This window comes from Colossoma macropomum, unplaced genomic scaffold (assembly GCF_904425465.1).
Source record: "Colossoma macropomum unplaced genomic scaffold, Colossoma_macropomum, whole genome shotgun sequence".
Taxonomy (NCBI): Eukaryota; Metazoa; Chordata; class Actinopteri; order Characiformes; family Serrasalmidae; genus Colossoma; species Colossoma macropomum.
This window is the reverse complement of record NW_023494802.1, coordinates 23,847,568-23,867,315: the sequence shown is the minus strand read 5'-3', so window position 1 is coordinate 23,867,315 and position 19,748 is coordinate 23,847,568. Positions and strand designations below refer to the sequence as shown.

At 40.6% G+C, this 19,748-nt stretch overlaps 1 protein-coding gene across 1 annotated transcript in view; it reads right to left on the bottom strand.

Annotated features, from left to right (window-relative positions):
• LOC118822562 (leucine-rich repeat-containing G-protein coupled receptor 6) overlaps positions 1-19,748 on the bottom strand; it is a 76,234-nt gene that overhangs the window by 35,424 nt on the left and 21,062 nt on the right. Inside the window, exon 2 of the mRNA XM_036591689.1 lies at positions 8,966-9,037. Coding sequence (XP_036447582.1) covers positions 8,966-9,037 — 72 coding nt within the window. The remainder of the gene's footprint in view (positions 1-8,965; positions 9,038-19,748) is intronic.

The following is a 19,748-nucleotide window of genomic DNA, read 5'->3' as shown; positions in this document are numbered from 1 at the left end:
TTTTTGAATGAGGCACAATACAGGACAGTCAGAACAGAACTCATCATATCAGTCTTAAAGGTGCAGTAACATGAACAGTCTGTTTAATTGTAAGGGATAAAGAAAGGCTGGAAAACAATTATGTAGAAATTAACTATGACTGGTTTTGGTACATAAAACCTCACAAATGTTTGAAGCGGAGCTCAGAGGGATAATAAGATGAAAATGAGGCTTTTTTAAAGTCCAACTAAAACTTATTACAGTATTAACAACATGTTTATGAGCTGGACTTTAGGGGGCTTTTCATGGTGGAAAGTAAAGTCTGCACGACTGTAAATGTTAACTAGTAAAAAGGCAGTGACGGTGTTTTATTATTCGATTTAGAGGTGGCTATAAGAACCGGAGCGTTTCTGCTGAATTTCAGTCACGACTTGCCGTCGGTTTAGTTAAGTATTTCCAGAGTGGTGAAGTGTGCTGATCTTGGTGTTTAGCAGCTTTCTGGACTGTCCTCAGTGCTTCATCACTAAAAGGCCCCTGACCAGTACAGTGGATGTGTTATTGGAGTGGTCCAATGCAGCCACTAACAGCGAGTATCCAGTTGGAGGCCGGAGGTTTTGCTGACATTAGACAGAAGAAGTCAGCGCCTGCAGGATGGCTGGTTAGCATTAGCCCCCCATGCTACCCATCTGTCTTCTCTTAGACGCCTCATTGGGGGCCAAAATACCGTAAAACTTTAATCATGGCCTCTTTTTTTAGTTTTAATTTGGGTTTGTTTGTGGAGAGATAATTGCAGTCGTAACTGAGGAGACTATTGTGAGCAGTAAGAAAGAAAAATAGAACCTGATAGGCATTCTGCGCACTGCGATATCCTCGGTTTCCCTCAATGCTTGGCTGCAGTGCAGCAGGATCTGAGTGAGGAATGAATTTTTTCCACACAGGCTCAGATCCATGTGTATGGCACTTGTCATCTGATCATAACACTGATCTTTATTTATGTACCTCATTGCACTGTTTGTTGACTAATTCTGCAGTCCAGCTATGAAGAAAAGATTTGTTTTGCCTCGTGTTCTTTCTCTCCCTTCAAAACCGAAGCGTCAGCTGCAGAGGGAAATGGATTAACCTTGAACTGTCTTTTCTGTTTTAATTTTCAGAACAATAGCACACACACGCACATTAATGGAGCCAGTGAGTGGCTGCACTGACGTTGAACACAGCTCGTTCACTGATGTGCAGCTCAGTCCATCTTATGCTGGATGGCTGTGCTTCTACAAGCTTTGTTTAAACAGCGTTAATCACTCAGAGAGCAGCCGCTGCGTCTCCTCCAGATATATTCATGAATAATGTCAAATAGACATTTATCATCAACTAATTGATCATCAGAAATATTATTTTTTCCACAGCCAGTGAGAGAAAAGTGGTGAGTTAGTAGCACAATGTGTAAATTCACACTGGACATAACAATAATACATATATTTAACAATTTCAACATTCTACACCAGTAGTGCTTTAATCCTCCTGGGTCCATGAACATCAAATTCAATTGTTCTCGATGTTTCTATATCTCTTTCTCTCTCTTTGTGATAATCCAGCACAGAAATACAGTTCAAACATTTCTGTAGAGTCGCCCCTTCTATTCCATCTTATCACAAGATCATATGTGACTGGAGTTATGAGGCTATGAAGAGGGGCTGAGATACACGTCATCTGCCTTTCACTGGGTGGAACTGGTGAATTCATGTATCCCTCTACATTTTGTGTGAAGCTGACCAATGGACATTCAGGATATCACTAAGGATTGACCCATCACGTCGGAAACCCTTCATTCTTCATTCAGTCCACATTGGAGACACATGTAAAATGACATGCAGAGAGTTTACAGCTGCTGAAATTGCTGCAGGGGTTTTGGAAAGTAGTGATGAAGATAACGGAGCATTTTGATATGAAACATATGAGTATCATGTTATATGAAGAGCCTTTAGAGGAGAATTTAAGAGGAGATGTACAAATTGAGAGAATAACTTCAGACCCTAGAGGGCTAAGTACTTACCTCAGGTTAAACGCTTAAAAGAGAAATTTAAAGCTGTAAAGCTAAAGGATAATTTTGTAACTGTCAAAAACTGAAGAGCTGAAACTGATTCAATCAGAGCGTCCGCTGGAGAATAAAGTGTTTCTCGTACTGTCCACAGCTATGTCCACTGTTACACTTTGTTCCTCTCAGTGGTGATTTTGCTGGCAGGCCATTTGGCTCCTATGTTGCAGCATCATGTCTCAAATAGGAAGACAAGTGGAAAACCAACGGTCATTCAAGTGTGTTACTGGTCAGGTAGCCGCTGTAAGTCAGACCTATTGTATAAAAATCACCAGCTCCACTCTTTAGCTCTTCAACCAGCGCAGAGCAGAAAGCTATTAGCTCAAAACTGACAAACGTCTGGAGATCTGGACATGGTGCTTACGAATATGCAAAGCATCCATCAAATGGTCTTCATTATCTGATGAGGTCATGATTCTTTGGAATCTGATTATTTTCAACTTTGATTGGAGAAAAGAGAAGCTCTCCTGAGGTCAGATGGTTCAGAGTCTCCTGTGAAAGATCTGGAGTGGAATAATTATGGAAGCTGATTTTTACAGACAGAGGTATCATCATATGAGGCTGCTGATGTGAGAATAGCAGTAGAAACATCACCAACATCATCATCATTACCATCATTACTATCTCCATAATCACCACATCACCACCAACATCACCATCATCACATTGTCACTACCATCATCACAATCACCACGATCATCACCACTGTCATCACCATAATCTTTATCGCCACCATCACCATTATCATCACCATCATTACAATCATCATAATCACCACCCTATCACTGCGATCACCATCATCAACTTCCATAATCACCATCACATCACCACAATCATCACCGGCATCATAACCATCTTCACCGTCACCACAATCATTACCACCATCATAACTATCATTACAGTCACTATAATCACCACCGCATCATCATAACCACTATCATCGTCATCATCTCTATAATCACTACTACCATCATCTCCATCACTACTATCACTATTGGGTTCTATTTCCAGAGAAGAACCCAAATGATATGAAATCAGTACAGCCCACATTAGTGTCTGTGAGTAGGAGATATTTAATGATGATTTGAATCTGATGAAATAATATTGTTGTGTTTACAGTATTGTTTTGAATAAAAAAAAAACATTTTTTGCATGTCTGTTGTTTTTGACATTTTTTGGCAGTGTAGGCTGGAAACTCTCACTCAGAACAACCTCTAATGTAGATGTGATTCACTATGTAACTTTGCACTCCTGAGGGTTAATTCACTCCTCAATTCTGTTTCTGCTGCTGAGCTGGATAAACATATGCAGTGTGTTGTTGCTCTTGTTGTTGTTGTAGTTGTTTCCATCATTGTGAGAATTTTATCTGAGTTTCGTGCCTCTTTCATCTTCTGTGTTTGATCAGATCTGCTGTGTGTGTTTGATGTTGTGAGTGTGTCAAGGTGTGTATAAGGGTGTGTGTGATATCATGCTCGGCTCTCAGAAGACACTGAAATCAGACTTGTGGATAAAATCAGGTTTTAGTGGAGAATGTGGACGGGCTGAGTTTCAGACAGACGTTCTGCTCTGACTGATCTACAAAGAGAAGAGGAGCAGAGTGAGGAGATACTGCAGTGACCTCAGGAACACTCTGGCTCCTCAACACTGTGTCCACTCACTGTCCACTCTACTAGAAACTCCTACCTTCTTTGTCCACTTTAAAGGTGTAAAGTCAGAGATGATAGCTCATCTGTTGCTGCACAGTTTGTGTTGGTCATCCCCTAGTCCTTCATCAGTGGTCACAGGACGCTGCCCATAGGACGCTGTTGGATGGATGTTTTTGGCTCTCAGTCCAGCAGCGACACTGAGGGGTTTAAAAACTCCAGCAGCACCTCTGTGTCTGATCCACTCGCACCAACGCAACACATACTAACACACCACGTCAATGTCACTGCAGTGTTGAGAATGGTCCACCACCCAAATTATACCTGCTCTGTGGGGGTCCTGTGAGGGTTCTGACCACTGACGAACAGGGTAACAAAGTATGCAGAGAAACAGATGGACTACAGTCTGTAACTGTAGAACTATAAAGTGCTCTTCTATCGTCGATGGAGCTGATAAAGTGGACAATGAGTGTAGAAAGAAGGAGGTGGACTCAATGAAGTGACCACTGAGCATATTAAGCAGTGATTTATAAATCTACTTTGACCTGTGTTTAAACAATAAGAAGTTATGTCACACAAATCTTATTTTCACCAATGTTTTCTTATTTGGGATTTGTTCTTAGGTATGAACACGTCATAAACGTGTCATGAATCTTTCATCAACGAGCAACTGCAAGGATTTTAGGCATTTCAACCTCTACTGGGCAAAGCCAAAAACCACAACTGAATTCCAATGATATTGACCCCTCGGATGGCACTGCATTAAACTCCAAGATGCTTCTGATGCTTGTGATGGACACTGTGGTGACTTCTCTGGACTCACGCTCATCGAAATTGGACTGACACTCAGTGAAAACATGTATTGTGGTCTAAAGAAACAACCTTTCAGTTGTTTATGGAAGTACTGGACATCATGTTCTCCACGCCAAAGAAGAAAAGGACCATCTAGATTGTTACCAGTGTAAAGTTCAAAATCCAGCATCTGTCATGGTATGTGGTGGGGTATTAGTGGGTAACCTGCACATCTGTGAAAGCTCCATTACCAATGAACACATTTTGGAGCAACATATGAGGCCTTTTAGATGCCGTCTTTTTCAGGGACATCCATGCACTCTAGAACAGTCTCCCATTGAAAACGTGTCTTATTAAGCTCAGAATATGGTCCTGTACAGTCACACAGCTGCCTGTATAACAGAAGAATCGCAAAATATTCCTCTTTCTAAACTGGATCAGTTTGTGTCTTCAGTCCCCAAATGGGTATTAGGTGCTGTTAAAGGAAAGCTGATCTAACACAGTGTAAACATGCTCCTGTTCCAAGATGTTGGGAATGTGTTTCATATTTTCAACAAAACAATGAAGTTCATAAAGATCATAAACATCAAAGATCATGTTTCTGTAATGTTTTCAGTTTAATACAGATCAATACTGCAGGATTTACTGTTTCCTGTCACTTTAATTTCTGCAGAATCACTCTGGGTTATTCTGAATTCAGACACTTACTTTCTGAAGTCAAATATTACACTTTTCCCAGCACTGTTTTACCCATAATTCTATTCAGCGTACCTGCTTATTAACGTGAGCAGTGAAAGGGTTTTGGCTGCTGTGCACAAAGACTGTTTATGAGAGAAGGTTAGCGTTAGCGTTTTGCATATAAGGCTAATCATAACCTTCTACAGTAAACGGTCTTTATTCTCAGCAGCAGTAAAAGGTTTAATGATTAGTTTTAATCCACCTGCAATGCTGACTCAGCTCTGCGGCACTCGTGGTGTAATTACAGGCCGTAAAGGAGAGGATGTGAGATGAAGTGGAGTGAGTGAAGCTCCGGCTGAAGCGCTGAGGTCATTAATAACAGATAGAGTTCAAAAGGAAAAGAAAAGCAGAAACGCTGAGAGCGAAATTCAGAGTCTGTGATCTACACACAATCCTAAAGCTGGTCCACAGCCGAGGAGCTAAACGAGGATCCTCAGCAGGACTGTCCTCTGAAAACTGTAAAACAGAACAATCTGTGCTTCATCATGTCTTTAGAATCAAGCCAGAGCACAAAAAGTGATTTAGAAAATATTATTAGAGTAAATAAAATATTCATGTGTTTATAAATGTGAAAGCAGATTCAGTTTACGTCAACACTTTACGTAAACACTTAAAAAGACTCTGAAACACCTTAAACATCTTAAACACCTTAAACACATTAAACATCTTGAACACTTTAAACACCTTAAATACCTGAAACTGAAACGCATTAAACATCTTTAAACACTTTTAAACACTTTTAAACACATTAAACACCAGAAACACCTTACACACCTGAAACACCTTACACACCTGAAACACCTTAAAACACTTTAAACACCTGAAACACCAAAAACATCTTAACACCTTAACACCTTAAACACTCAAAACACATGAACCACTGTACTGTAAATTTTACCGCATGTAGCTGTATATTTTGCTGCATATTATACAGTATGTGTTACTGTATATTTTACTGGCCTTTTCAACAATATGTAATAGTTAATTTTATCAAAAACACACCGTAAACTAATCAATGTAAAAATAATATTAATCATTACGACTTACAGTTAAATAATCTTTGTTGAGAAACTGAAAGTGAGTCTCCTGAAAAGAATGGAAGCTGTAAGACAGGTACAGAGTGACACACTGAACACTCAAACAGCTGAGATCAGATTTAGTTGTTGAGGATTCCAGATAATTTTCTGAAAATGTTAAATGTAAATTATTATTTTGTAAAATATTTTTTATTTCTATTATTTTAATCTCTGTATCAGACTGAATATCGACAAGTTTCTCCTCTCAGATCTGATCCGAGGAACGCGTCACCTCACACGCTCACTAATTCACTCCATATGAGCACAGCTGTGGGTTTATTATTGTGTGGCGGGGGAAGGCATGGAGGGGCACTGCGGTAGGTTCGGACACACAGACATGCACACACACACACATACTCTCTGATGGCTGTCAATCAAACTGATCCACTAACAGCAGCCAGCAGAACGTACACTGTGACATTTGACCTTTTACCTAAATAATCCACACTACAGTTAATCTTATTAATTAAGGAAAACAGACGAGCTTTTCTTAATTACACACATTTACAACTCAGTATTATTATTATATGCTAATTAAAGATGATTAATCACACATACAGTCCACATATAGAAACCGAACCACAAAAGCAGATCATTTTGTATTCCTTTTTTCCATGATGTCATAAAAAATATTTACAAATGACCACCCATTCAGCCTACAGCAGTTTAGCCCCGCCTGTTCAGCCTACAGCAGTTTAGCCCCACCCATTCACCCTACATCAATTTAGCCCCACCCATTCATCCTACAGCAGCTTAGCCCCACCCATTCATCCAACAGCAGTTTAGCCCCAACCATTCAGTCTAGAGCAGTTTAGTTCCACCCATTCATCCTACTGCAGTTTAGCCCAGCCCATTCAGCCTACAGCTATTTAGCTCCAACCATTCATGCTGAAGTTATAAGGAGTCTTTAAGCTAGACTGTTTATTAAATGAGGCACTGCCAATCAGAACAGAGCTCATTTACACATATCAGTCTCAAAGCACAGTAACATTAACAGACTGTTTAACTGTATAGGATAAAGAGTGGCTAGAAAATGATGATGTAAAAAATAATTGATTTTGGCAAATAAAAGCTAATAAACAATATAACTGGGAAAATTAAACATAATAAAAATACAGCATATGGGCTCTTTAATGTGAAGCTGCACTAAATGATTTATCCTTCGCGCTGCTCTCTCACTGCGGCTCCAACTGTAAACACAGTTTTTGTGTGAAAATACACAAATTACACATGTAAACACACTCGGAGCAGATGTGGACTCTCGCGCGGTCAGACCCTCAGTCAGTGAGTGTGTGTGTGTGTGTGATTTTCCCTGCCAGTTAAAATGGGCTGTGATTTGCCTCCTGTCACTGCAGAGCTCAGCGCAGCTTCTTTCAGAGTTTAGAAGGTTTTTCTGCTTTGTGTCCTCTGAAACATTAGACCATCAAACTTTACAAAAACAATTAAAAACTTTACAGCCGAGCTTTCAAATTAAATCTAAACACTGTGTAACGGGGATGGTACAGAGCAGCGGTCACCAACCTAGAGATCTACTGTCCTGCAGGATTCACCTCCAACCCAGATCCAGCACTCCTCATTCAGCTCAGGAAGATCTTCTTAAGAAAGAATCTTTCTCTCCTTAAATATTTAAAATACACCTCCATTACAACCAATCAGAACTGAGGACTGGCCTGAAGACTGCATATGAGTTGGAGTGGCGTGTGGTTATGGGGCAGGGCATAGAGAGTGGCTAGATCTTCAGGAGGTGTGACCTGTCCAAAAGACTTGTCACTGTCAGCTGCACTGTTTGTGTTCATTTGTAGGTTAATTGTAAATGAATTGCAGGTTTACAGCACTGCTGCCACCGTCAAGTGAAAGGAACAGTTGCAGTGTACGGCAATCCAGGGGCCACATTCAGCCCTGGGGCCAGACTTTGGCCATCTCTGCTCTACTGGTACAACATGCTGGTGCACTAAGACTACAATGCACATATTTAAGCTGCTCTTTCACTGTACGGTACCAACTTGACTCGACTCGCCTTTCTTGGTTTTACACTTGGCAAATCTGGTACCTGGTACTCTCTTTGGTACCACCTACATCGAGGTTCCAAGCGAGTTGAGCCGATACCAAAGGGTGAGGTAAAAACACTGCAGGCTGCTGATTGATCGGACAGAATTGCTAAACACTTATGCTTACGTTGACTACCGGGTTAGCGTAGCCTCTTGCGTCACCTTTGAGCACCAGAATTGTCTCATCTTCTGAACTCTGCTGTAGTTTTTTCCAAACTCTCCTGTTTTTTCAGTCAGCAGTCTTTTGTCTTGCTGCCTCTTCTGAAGAAAACTTGTCTCTTTCACATCACAGTAGTTTCATTTAGCATTGCTATGATGACCAGCTACATTGAGGAGGTGCTATTTCTGCAGTGGAAACGAAGTAGCTGCTACTAAAATTGAGTCAGTTGAGTTGAGCCGTACCATGCAGTGGAAAAGCATCTTTACAGTGTCCAGATTGTTCATGCTGCTTTTGAGGGACACATTTAAGGGTTCGTGTGGACAGATGTTCTGTCTGATCAAATGAAGCACTGATGGAGCCAAAAAAACAGAGTGACTGTTACTGAAGGCTATGTTTTATTTCACAACAGCTTTATTTTACCAGCTCTCAGTGGTACTTACAGTTCCGTGAGGAAGGGCAGGTTCTGGAAGGTGTTGGGTTGAATGCTGCTGATGTTGTTCATGCTCAGATCCCTGCAGAAGCACAAACAGAAGAAGGTCACAACCGCAGAAACGGCCTACATTCATTAGGACCATCAAAGGCAGTAGATTCCACAGCTGATGGAACAGTTCCCCTGTTCTCCTGTTCTGTCTGAGCTTTGAGTGAAGCTTCATAAAACTGACTGTCATCTGATGCACAGTGAATTATATTTACATGTGTATATAAGAGCTAAAAGGTTCTTTAACAATGGAGGAAGCATACAGGTTCCCCTTCATGGAAAAGAACCATTTAACAAGGCTAGGAACAATTTAAGCATTCAAAGGGTTCCTTGAGTCATCATGATCATATATACAATCACTGTCTTTACTGAGGAGAACCAGAAGAACACCTTTTAAAGGCTGTACAGATCAGTCCAGTTCCGTAAGAGCATGTACAAAAACCACTGATAGGAACCAAGACTTAAAATGAGAAACTCTTTAAGAGCATGAGGAAGAATAACTTACAGGAGCCAAGACTCAAAGCAAAAACCTCATTAAAAGCATGAGGAAGAATCACTGAGAAGAACCAAGCCTTAAAAGAAGAACCTCTCTAAGATGGAAACAAAGGCTGTGAGATGAGAGTGAAGAAAGTTCTGCAAAGCTGAAGGAGAAAAGCAGTTTCTGAATCTCCATCAGTGCATATGGAGCCTTTCACACATGATTTACTGTATGTCTGAGTAATGCTCTCTCTTTCTCTCTCTCTCTTTCTCTCTCTCTCTCTCTCTCTCTCTCTCAGTATTGATGATCTCTGTGTGTGATTAAGGTGGTCTGCTGTGTGTGTCTGTGATCAGGTCTGAGAGAGCTGATTGGCTCAGTTCTCTGATTGGAGCTGTAATCAGAGCGTCTGTTATTCTCTCATTACTTCTGTCTCTCTCTGTTTCTGCTCTCGTTCATCACCGCAGAGTGACCCGGCTCGGCCCGGACCGGATGAGGAAGCCCAGCAGCGCACCGAGTATCAAGTTACCAGACGGCCAATCATGGCCCGGTATTGATCAGTCCAGCACCTGGACAGTGACCTGGAGAGCGTCTGAGAGAATCTGGCCAAAACCACCTTTTCTGAACCAGGCCAAACCGCACAGAGAAAACACTGTACTCAGATATCAAACACACACACCTGCAGTACTACCACAGAACCGCTCAGAGAAACGGAACCACACAGATGCAGAACTGCTCAGAGAAACAGAACCACTCAGAGAAACTGAACCATACAGAGAAACAGAACCACTCAAACGCAGAACCATTCAGAGAAACAGAACCGCTCAGACTGCAGAACTGCTCAGAGAAACAGAATCACTCAGAGAAACAGAATCACTCAGAGAAACAGATCCACTCAGAGAAACAGATCCACTCAGAGAAACAGAATCACTCAGACACAGAACCGCTCAGAGAAACAGACCCGCCCAAATGCAGAACTGCTCAGAGAAACAGAACCGCTCAGACACAGAACTGCTCCGAAAAGCAGAACCTCAGAGAGAAAAGGTTCTATCCTGAATGAGCGGCTGTAGGTTCCTCTGTGTTCTAACTGTTTGTATCTGATGCTGCTTCGCAGATGTTTCCGCTTCACTCAGATCAGACCTGTTTTTCTCTTGTGAGGTCACACACTTTACCCACAATGCTGTTTTGAACTGATTGCTGCAGTGACATACCTGTCCAGGTGAGCACTGACCTTCTCATCGTCCACATTTACAGACAGATTCAGATGTTCTCCTCCTCTGAGGTGTTTGATTTTCTCCCTTTTTTTAATACAGTATCAAATTCTCTCTTTTCCAGTTCTGCTGATCGTAAATCGTTTCTGCGCTGATGTTCTGTGTGTGTTCATCTTCATCTCTCAGCTTCCTCAGAACATCCTCCATCCTGAGAAGAGTAGCTTCAAATGATGATTTTACAATTTTCTTTTCTGAACTGTTGTAAAGCTCACACTGAGGTCATCAGTGCTCACCTGGACAGGTAAGTTATTGCAGTGCTCAGCTCAGAAAGGCATTCTGGGTAAATCAGGGACCTCAAAAGAGAGAAAAACTGGTTTGATTTGTGTGTGTATGTATATATATATATATATATATATATATATATATATATATAATGTGTGAGTATACATATATATATACATACATTATATATATATATATATATATATATATATATATATATATATATATATATATATATATATATAATGAGTCAGTGTAGATTTTAATGATTTAAAGGTTTAAAGGTTTAATGTGTTAATTATTTAAGGTGTTTGATAATTTACCCTTTTGAAGTTTTAATGTTTCATGATTTAATGTTTGAATGATTCAAAGTTCAAATGTATTAATCTTTTGAAGTTTTAATGTTCTAACGATTTAAGGTGTTTGATGTGAAGCTGCAGTGCATGTCAGAGGGTGTGAGGAGTGTGTGTTGGTGTGTGCACCCGCGAGTGAAACCAAACCAAACAGCATCATTACTTCATCGTGTTCTCCCCGGGGGGCCGGACTGAGCAGATCATAACCCGGACCACCAGGCTCGACAGGATAAACGGAGCGGTCTGAAAATATTCATCGCCCGCTCCGATTCACTGCTGCTTATTTGTTTTGTCGGAGTGTCGGACACGGAGAAGTGAAAAGCTCATTTACTGTTCAGAGGTCTGGAGAACGTCTGAGGAACAGCGGCAGCGTGAGCCCACCATGACACACACACACTACACACACACAAATCTACTACACCACACAAACATACACACACAAAGGGCCGTAACTAGGATAAAAATTTTAGTCCAGAGTGTCTGTTATTTTAGTCCAATTTTAGACCATTTTCAGGTCCATTCTGTAGAAATGTGACCTACATCTCATGGTAAATAAACAAAGTGCCAAATATGAGTATTACACCAACTGTAAGTTTTTCCTTTAGAGTGCCAAATCATTGCTCCTTTTTTACCCATCCATAACTGTTATGCACCTGTTCCTTTTATTTGTTCCTTCCCCATCCTTCCATTCTTCCATGAACTGCTATTACTTTTACATAAACTGATTTGACTCCACTTGCCCTGTTTAAGTTTATTTAATTAATCAAACTATTTTTATGTTTATTTTCAGTTGAAAATACATGTTAAAACCCTCACTAAATCAAGTGATTGTTTCAAATTGATTTTTTCCATTTACCTCTTTCTCTCTCTCTCTCTCTCTCTCTCTCTCTCTCTCTCTCTCTCCCTCTGCCTGTCTCTTTTGCATCTCTGTCCTCACTGATTACTGTAAAAGCTCACATTAAACATCTTTTATAAAAGGCTGTCTCTATCAAACCCCAGCTAACAGGAAAAGTAGCTACTCATACAGTTAATGAGGCAAAATACAGCCTAACATACCTTCTGATTTCTTAATTTAGTAACATGATACTATACTATATACTAAATATATACTATATATCAATATGTTAGTTGAACTTTCTCATGCTAGCTGTGGTATATTATGAGTAGGTAACACAGTACAGCTTTAATTTCTTATCTAATCACTAATATTGCCGACTACAGAGCCTGTAGCCTAACCTGAGCAGATACTGGAGCTAGACTAAAGCGTGCTGATTTAGCCAGCAACATTACGGGCAGTCCAAACAAAAAATGAAACATAGGATTTGCATTTTACAATCTTAATGTGTTAATTGTGCTCATAAACTATAAGCTAAGCATTTTTACTATTGTGATTTTATATGTTAGGCTATAGCATGTGTGCTGCATACCTGAACAGTTACTCTGGGACTCAGGTCAGAGTACCAGCTCAAACAGAGATGAACAGAGCGGGCAGTTAAGTTTGTGGCCGAGCCGCAGCTTTTCTTAGGTTAGCTGAGAACCAGTCACTGCCAATTCTGTATTTTTGTCACTTTTTTCCCACACTGAATCTCTTGAAACCCTTCCGAATCCTCCAGAAACTAAAGAGGTCTGGAACTCGCTGTCCTCATAGCGAATTACGGCCAAGCACACACACACAAATAAAGGGTTCAAGGTTCACCTGATAGAAACATAAATACCATTAAAGCAGGACGTTCAGTCATCATGACATCATCAACCCACCGCACACACACACATTGATGATGTCATGATGACTGAACGTCCTGCTTTAATGGTATTTATGTTTCTATCAGGTGAACCTTGAACCCTTTATTTACAGACCCCCAATTCAAGGAACCAAAACGTACACACTATACAGTGTTACTGTGACTTTAAGACTGATATATGTAAATGAGCTCTGTTCTCATTGGCTGTACCTTATTCTAAAAGCAGTAATGGTGCAAACACTTCTTATAACTTAGGTTGAATGGGTGGGGCTAAACTGCTGTAGGCTGATTGGTTGGGGCTAAACTGCTTTAGGATGAATAGGCAGGGCTAAACTGCTGTAGGCTGAATGGGCGGGGCTAAACTGCTGTAGGCTGAAACTCTCCTTAAACAGTAAATGCGTGATGAATTTCTTCTTATGTGCTGTTTGATTGTTTCTCTCTCTGAGCTTGACTACAATCTGAACAACAGATTATAAACACTCCCAGCTGACAGCAGCGACGTTCCTGATGAACTGGAAACAGAAGGAAGGAACGATGGCGTATAAAATCATTTAGACAAACTGCATAAAAATGATCCTCCGCAGATTTAGGATCACTGTGGTCGCACATTAATCAAAATGTTCAGAGAGAAAGAGAGAATAAAAAACCACAACAACACAAAGTTTAGAAAAAACAACCCGCATTTTTCCACAGAGAGTCATTCATATCCATCAAAGCATTCGGCGGATTATTTTATTTCACTGAACTCTCTGCTGTGAATTCATATTTCATTTACTCTCTCGAGCTCCATCTGCTGCTGTTTTTATTGGAGTCATCACAGCTTCAACCAGAGCAGCTTTATTTTCTCACTCAAACAGGAAAATCTGCATCAGATGCTGAGAAAAACTCCACTGCAGTGTCCAGTTTCTCTGTGTTTGTGTGTGTGTCAGCCTCCAGACTGGACCAGGTCTAGTCTTGGACTAAACTGCAGTAGTACAGGATTAGGTTTAGGCCTTGTCCACACGTACCCAGGTATGTTTTCTCTGTTTTGGCCTCCAGTCCACACAAAAACTCACAGAACTTCATGAAAAAGGTGTAGATTCCTGAAAAGTTTCTGTGTTTCTTTTTTGTGGACGTGCAAAACACAGTTTTTTGAAAATGCTGAAATCAAACTGTTAACTGTCGATTTGTTACTGTTTTTATTTATTAATCAGAACTGTCTGAAACACAGCTGACCAAACACACAGAGAGTTTTAATGAGGCGCTGAGTTAAAGAGCTGCATTTTCAGCTGTTCATTAAAAGTGAGCTCTGAGCTTGACTGTCTAATAAAAGGTGAACTGAGCTCCACAATTTAGAAGCAGAATAACAGAAAGAGTCTCTCCACCTTTTCTGTATTTTATGGAAGGTGTTTGCAGATGGTCAGTATCTGCAGACCTAAGATAAACAGACAGACATTCAGGAGCTTTAAGTCTAATCTAGATAACTATTATCCAAATTATTCATCAAATGTTTTGGGACCCTTGGTGTTTTTAAAAATCATATTTTCTTTGAAGGCTTTACAGTAATTTACCAAATTAAACAGGAAGATTTTGCAAAAAAATCTCCATAACTTACGGAGCACATCTTCACTGTCCAAAGCCATTTTTCAGATTTTTATTTCCTCTACATCATTAGAGCTCATGTCTGTTCTTCACCCTGTGTTAACACTTCACGACAAATGGACCAACAGAAATGCTTCAAAAATTATAATCAGATTAAAATTTCTTTACAGTAACCCACTTTAAAAGTAAAGACCACTGTTACACTCCACTGTAAAGTCACTGTTTTGGAGATGCTTGTTTTTCTTTAGACGGCGATGATCTGACGCGAGCGTTTAACAGCAGTATGGAGAAGAGTCAGAACATTATTCAGACACACACACACATACACACACACACACACACAGCTGATCTCTAATGATCACAGCGCAAACTTTACAGCCACTTTATCAGTTTTTTTCTGAAGTTTTAGAGTTTCTGTTTTTTTTAAGTTTAGAGTTTTTGGTGTTTTTTTTTCTAAAGTTAGAATTGTTGGTGTTTTTTTCTGAAGTTTAAGAGTTTTTGCTGGTTTTTTTTTCTAAACTCTTAGAGTTTAGTTTTTTGTATGAATTATCTCCTCTGCTGAGATCCTTACTGAGTCACAGCTATCGCATTACTGTAAAGCCCTGAGAAGATACAGCATGGCTGAAAAGAGCGGAAGCTTTAGCTTTGTGCAGAACTGAAAGTGCTTGAAGAAAAAAGAAACTGCATTCACACTTCGCCCTAAAGAATGTTTGTGAAGAAGAAAGGAGAGGAAGTTGCTATAGAAAGCTGAATAGATGATGATCCTGTTTGGGGGAAGTTGATACAGTCTCCATGGAGAGAAACTTCGGCCTCTTTTTGGGTGAAGTAAAGTGTGGAGGAAGAAACGGCTCATCAGTTCATCATTCACTTCCATTCATAAAGGCCTCGAATGAGAACAGAGGAACTCAAAACAATGAAGCCTCTGCTCTTTAGCTTTTCTCAGACATTCCTCGCTAAGCTAAGCTGTGTGTGCTAACAGAGAGAGGACTGAACATCAGAGGTAACCTAAAATCTAGAACCTCAGTTGTTTCGGGGTTCCTCCTTTCATCTTCTGTGTTTTCTTCTTCAAACACTTCAAACACAAACTGATAAGCTAACACAAACACTGTTGTTTCTCTCAGAGAGCTGATAAGAACTTTAGGAGGAGTTTTATTGTAGAACAGATTCTTCTGACTCACTCAGCCCATTGATGACAGAACCTTCATTCATCATCACTAGTGGAACAATCTGAACATTGTTGGCACGCATCCTGTTTTCTGCCTTTCTTCTGTGAACGCGCTCACAGGTCAGCAGACCCACTTCTTTAATGTTTCTTTGTTCCAGCTCGGAAAAGACCACCCTGGAGATATTGGGAGGAGGATTGAAGGCTCAGCCTCAAAAAGAGTGAGATAAAGACGAACAATACGTAGTTACACTTTAAAAAGCGCCGAACACATACAGGCTTTCATAATACGCTATGCCTGAACACACACCCAAACACCCTACAGTGTGGAGGACCTTCATGGGTTCTGGTTCCAAACATCTACAACAACAGAACAACGTTTTGTATTCTCCAGTTACACACCAGCCACTTTATTCGAAACACTCACCTTGTGCTTCCACTAGCAGGCCACTTTATTAGAAACACCCACTTGTGTTTCCACTAACTGGCCACTTTATTAGAAATACCCACTTGTGTTTTCACTAACTGGCCACTTTATTAGAAACACCCACTTGTGTTTTCACTAATTGGCCACTTTATTAGAAATACCTACCTCGTGTTTCCACTAACTGGCCACTTTATTAGAAACACCCACTAGTGTTTTCGCTAACTGGCCACTTTATTAGAAACACCCACCTTGTGCTTCCACTAACTGGCCACTTTATTAGAAACACTCACTTTTTGCTTCCACTAACTGGCTACTTTTTTAGAAACACCTAGATTGTGCTTCCACTAACTGGCCACTTCATTAGAAACACCTAGTTTGTGCTTCCACTAACTGGCCACTTTTTTAGAAGCACCTAGATTGTGCTTCCACTAACTGACCACTTTATTAGAAACACCTAGTTTGTGCTTCCACTAACTGACCACTTTATTAGAAACACCTAGTTTGTGCTTCCACTAACTGGCTACTTTTAGAAACACCTCCTTTACTGTACAGATGTTTAAGGTGGACAGAGGGGCCTAAACACACCCTGAAGTGTTTGTATGAGTGAAACACTGAAGAGAGCTAACAGAAACATAGTGCGTCAACAACCCGACTACAAATTATCGCCCCCTACTTAACATATTTTGTTCTGCATTAGGATCATACTATAAAATTATGATAAATTCTGAAACGGAAATATTATTATTTTAAAGGATGATTTTGAGAAAAATGAGAATGAGTATTCAAAGCCTGTAATATTCTATGAATGTGTGTGTAGTGGTTACAGGTGTGGTTGCCGTGACAATTTCAGAACAAACACTCAGTTTAAAGGAAAAACAGAGAACAGTCGTCTGCACACTCTGCCTGTCGTATGTCAGCGCTCGGCTGAAAGAAAGGAGGAACAAAAGAGAGAGAGAAAAGGAGGAGACAGACGGACAGCGTGTCGGAGAACCAAGGCTTTAGTTAAACAGAATCAGGGAGACGCCTGTTCTCTCCTCCTTCCTGCACTATTGTGCTTTTCACCGCCAGAGGAAAAGCCAAACAATGTTGTTCTTTTCTTTTCACCTGTTTTTCTTCTTCGTTTTTTGTCACAGTTTATCCCTCCATTCAGCCCGAACAGAAGATCCTCTTTCAGGCTCTGAGTGTTCTTCTGCCTCCGTTGCCTTCATCAGCTCACTAATTACGCAACATAGAAACACTCTGGAGCTTCAGCATTTAATTTAGACCAAAAGAATTTCACTTCCTGCCTGGAACCTTATTTACCTCAGACACAAGAACCTAACCGCTGCACTGTTTAAGGTGGAACAGAAAATTACAGCATAGAGAATATTTCAGCCTTCAGTGTTTCAGGGTGTGTTTAGGCCCCTCTGTCCACATTAAACATCTATACAGTAAAGGAGGTGCTTCTAATAAATTGGCCAGTGAGTGGAAGCACAAGTTAGGTGTTTCTAATAAAGTGGCCAGTGAGCTACACTCTGTCTGCATGTCACCTCACTGCTGCATCCTATCATAAAAAGTTGGTGAACTAGCCAAATAAAATAACCCAATAAACAAATAAAAGCAGTTCTCCAAAAAGAACAAGAACTAAATCAGTTATGGTGGTACATAAAATGGTAATTCTAATTCGTTACACTCTTTTGGAACAATTTGGAATACAGAGCTCGGTCCAGCCTAACAGGTTGCTGATTAGGGTGAACTTCATCCCCACGCCAGACACCCAACAACAGCATTGCCAATGCCAATCATTCATGGCTAGAACTCACCAGAATACACGAGTCTGAAGCTCTGAGATTCTCGGCCTCCTTTAGCAGAACCACCAAACTCTCTCACAGCCATCAGAACAAGGGCAGCCGAGCTATATACCTAACTGACATATTCATCAAACTTGTGTCTCTGTGGTCATCAGCCTCTTATCACTGACTCAAAGAAAGTATTCAGGCCAGCAATAAGAAAATAATAATGAAAAATGTGAAAGTTTAGAATCTGTGGAATTCTTCTCCTCTTGCATCCGTCAGAAATGATTAGCATAAAATTATGGCATGATTTTATCATCAACAAAACTTTGCATCTTGCTTTTTAGTCATTCATGTGTTTACAGAATTTAAAAACTGCACTGTCACAAATTCATTATGAATTGAAAAATCCAAAATCAGCTCTGAATAAAATCTTCTTTCATTGAAAGAATGTTTTTTGTCTCTTTTAAAGCTCCCAGTTTAGAGATTTAATTGTTGATATGATTACCTGGGAAACTGCATCTCACACACACACAGAGCTCTGATTTACACACTGTTGAAAGAGGATGTGGTTTGGGCTGAGTGTGAGAGGTCAAGGGGCACTAAGTGTGAAAATACTTACAGGAAGTGAACTGAGTGTGTAGCTGCACATGAATGTATCTGTGTTGCACCACAGTGAAGAGGATTATGGATTAGTGTAGCTCACAGAGACTATGACACCGCCACAATCTCAACTACACACTCTGAGAATCTGATTGGCTAAGCATACATACAATCAGCTACTAACTACTGGTTATTATTGTTAACGGGTTCTCTATAAATGGTCTTAATGTCTCTCTCTCTCTCTCTCTCTCTCTCTCGTTCTCTCTCTCTCACACAAACACACACACACACACACGCACACAGCAGAGCTTCTCTGTGTTTCTAATGAAGACATTCGGAGGGCCTTAGCCCAGCTGCCCCGCCCCATCATACTCCACACATTCCTCCACGTCTCTCCTCCGTCTTTTTGTTGTCACTAAGTGTGTCTGTGAGCTCAGCCTTTTCTTCCTGCTCACTGCATCCCATCCAAACTCCTTTTCTCTTTCTTCTCCAGCGCCTAATCCCCCTCCTTTTCTACCGACGGCCATTAGTGCCGGGGCTCTTAGCGTCTTTGATGCCTCTGTGGGGATTTGAGGAGGCATTAAGTGTCATTAATGGCGGCCCCATTTATCACCTGCCTGCCAGAGGAACGCTCAGCGGGCTTTATCTGCTCAACCTGGACAAACATCTGAGCCAGCAGAGGGATGAATGGATGGATGAGTGGATGGATGGATAAATGGATGGATGGATGGATGGATGGATGGATGGATGAATGGATTGGTGAATGGATGGATGTATGAGTGGATAGATGGATATATATGAGTGGATGGATGGATAAAGGGATGAATGGATAGATGAAAGGACGGAAGGATGGGTGAATAGATGGACAGCTAGATGGATGGAATGATGGATGATTGCATGGATGGATGAGTGGATAGATGGATGAATGGATGGATGGTGGATGGATGGATGGATGCATGGATGGATGGATGGATGAACAGACGGATGGAAGGACGGGAGGATGGGTGAAAGGATGGATGATGGGTGGATTTACTGATAGTTTTTGAATGCATAGATTTATATCATTCTTTAATCATTAGAAATCTACAGATATTCAATAAATGTATCTATACATTCACTTCACATTATGTATTATGT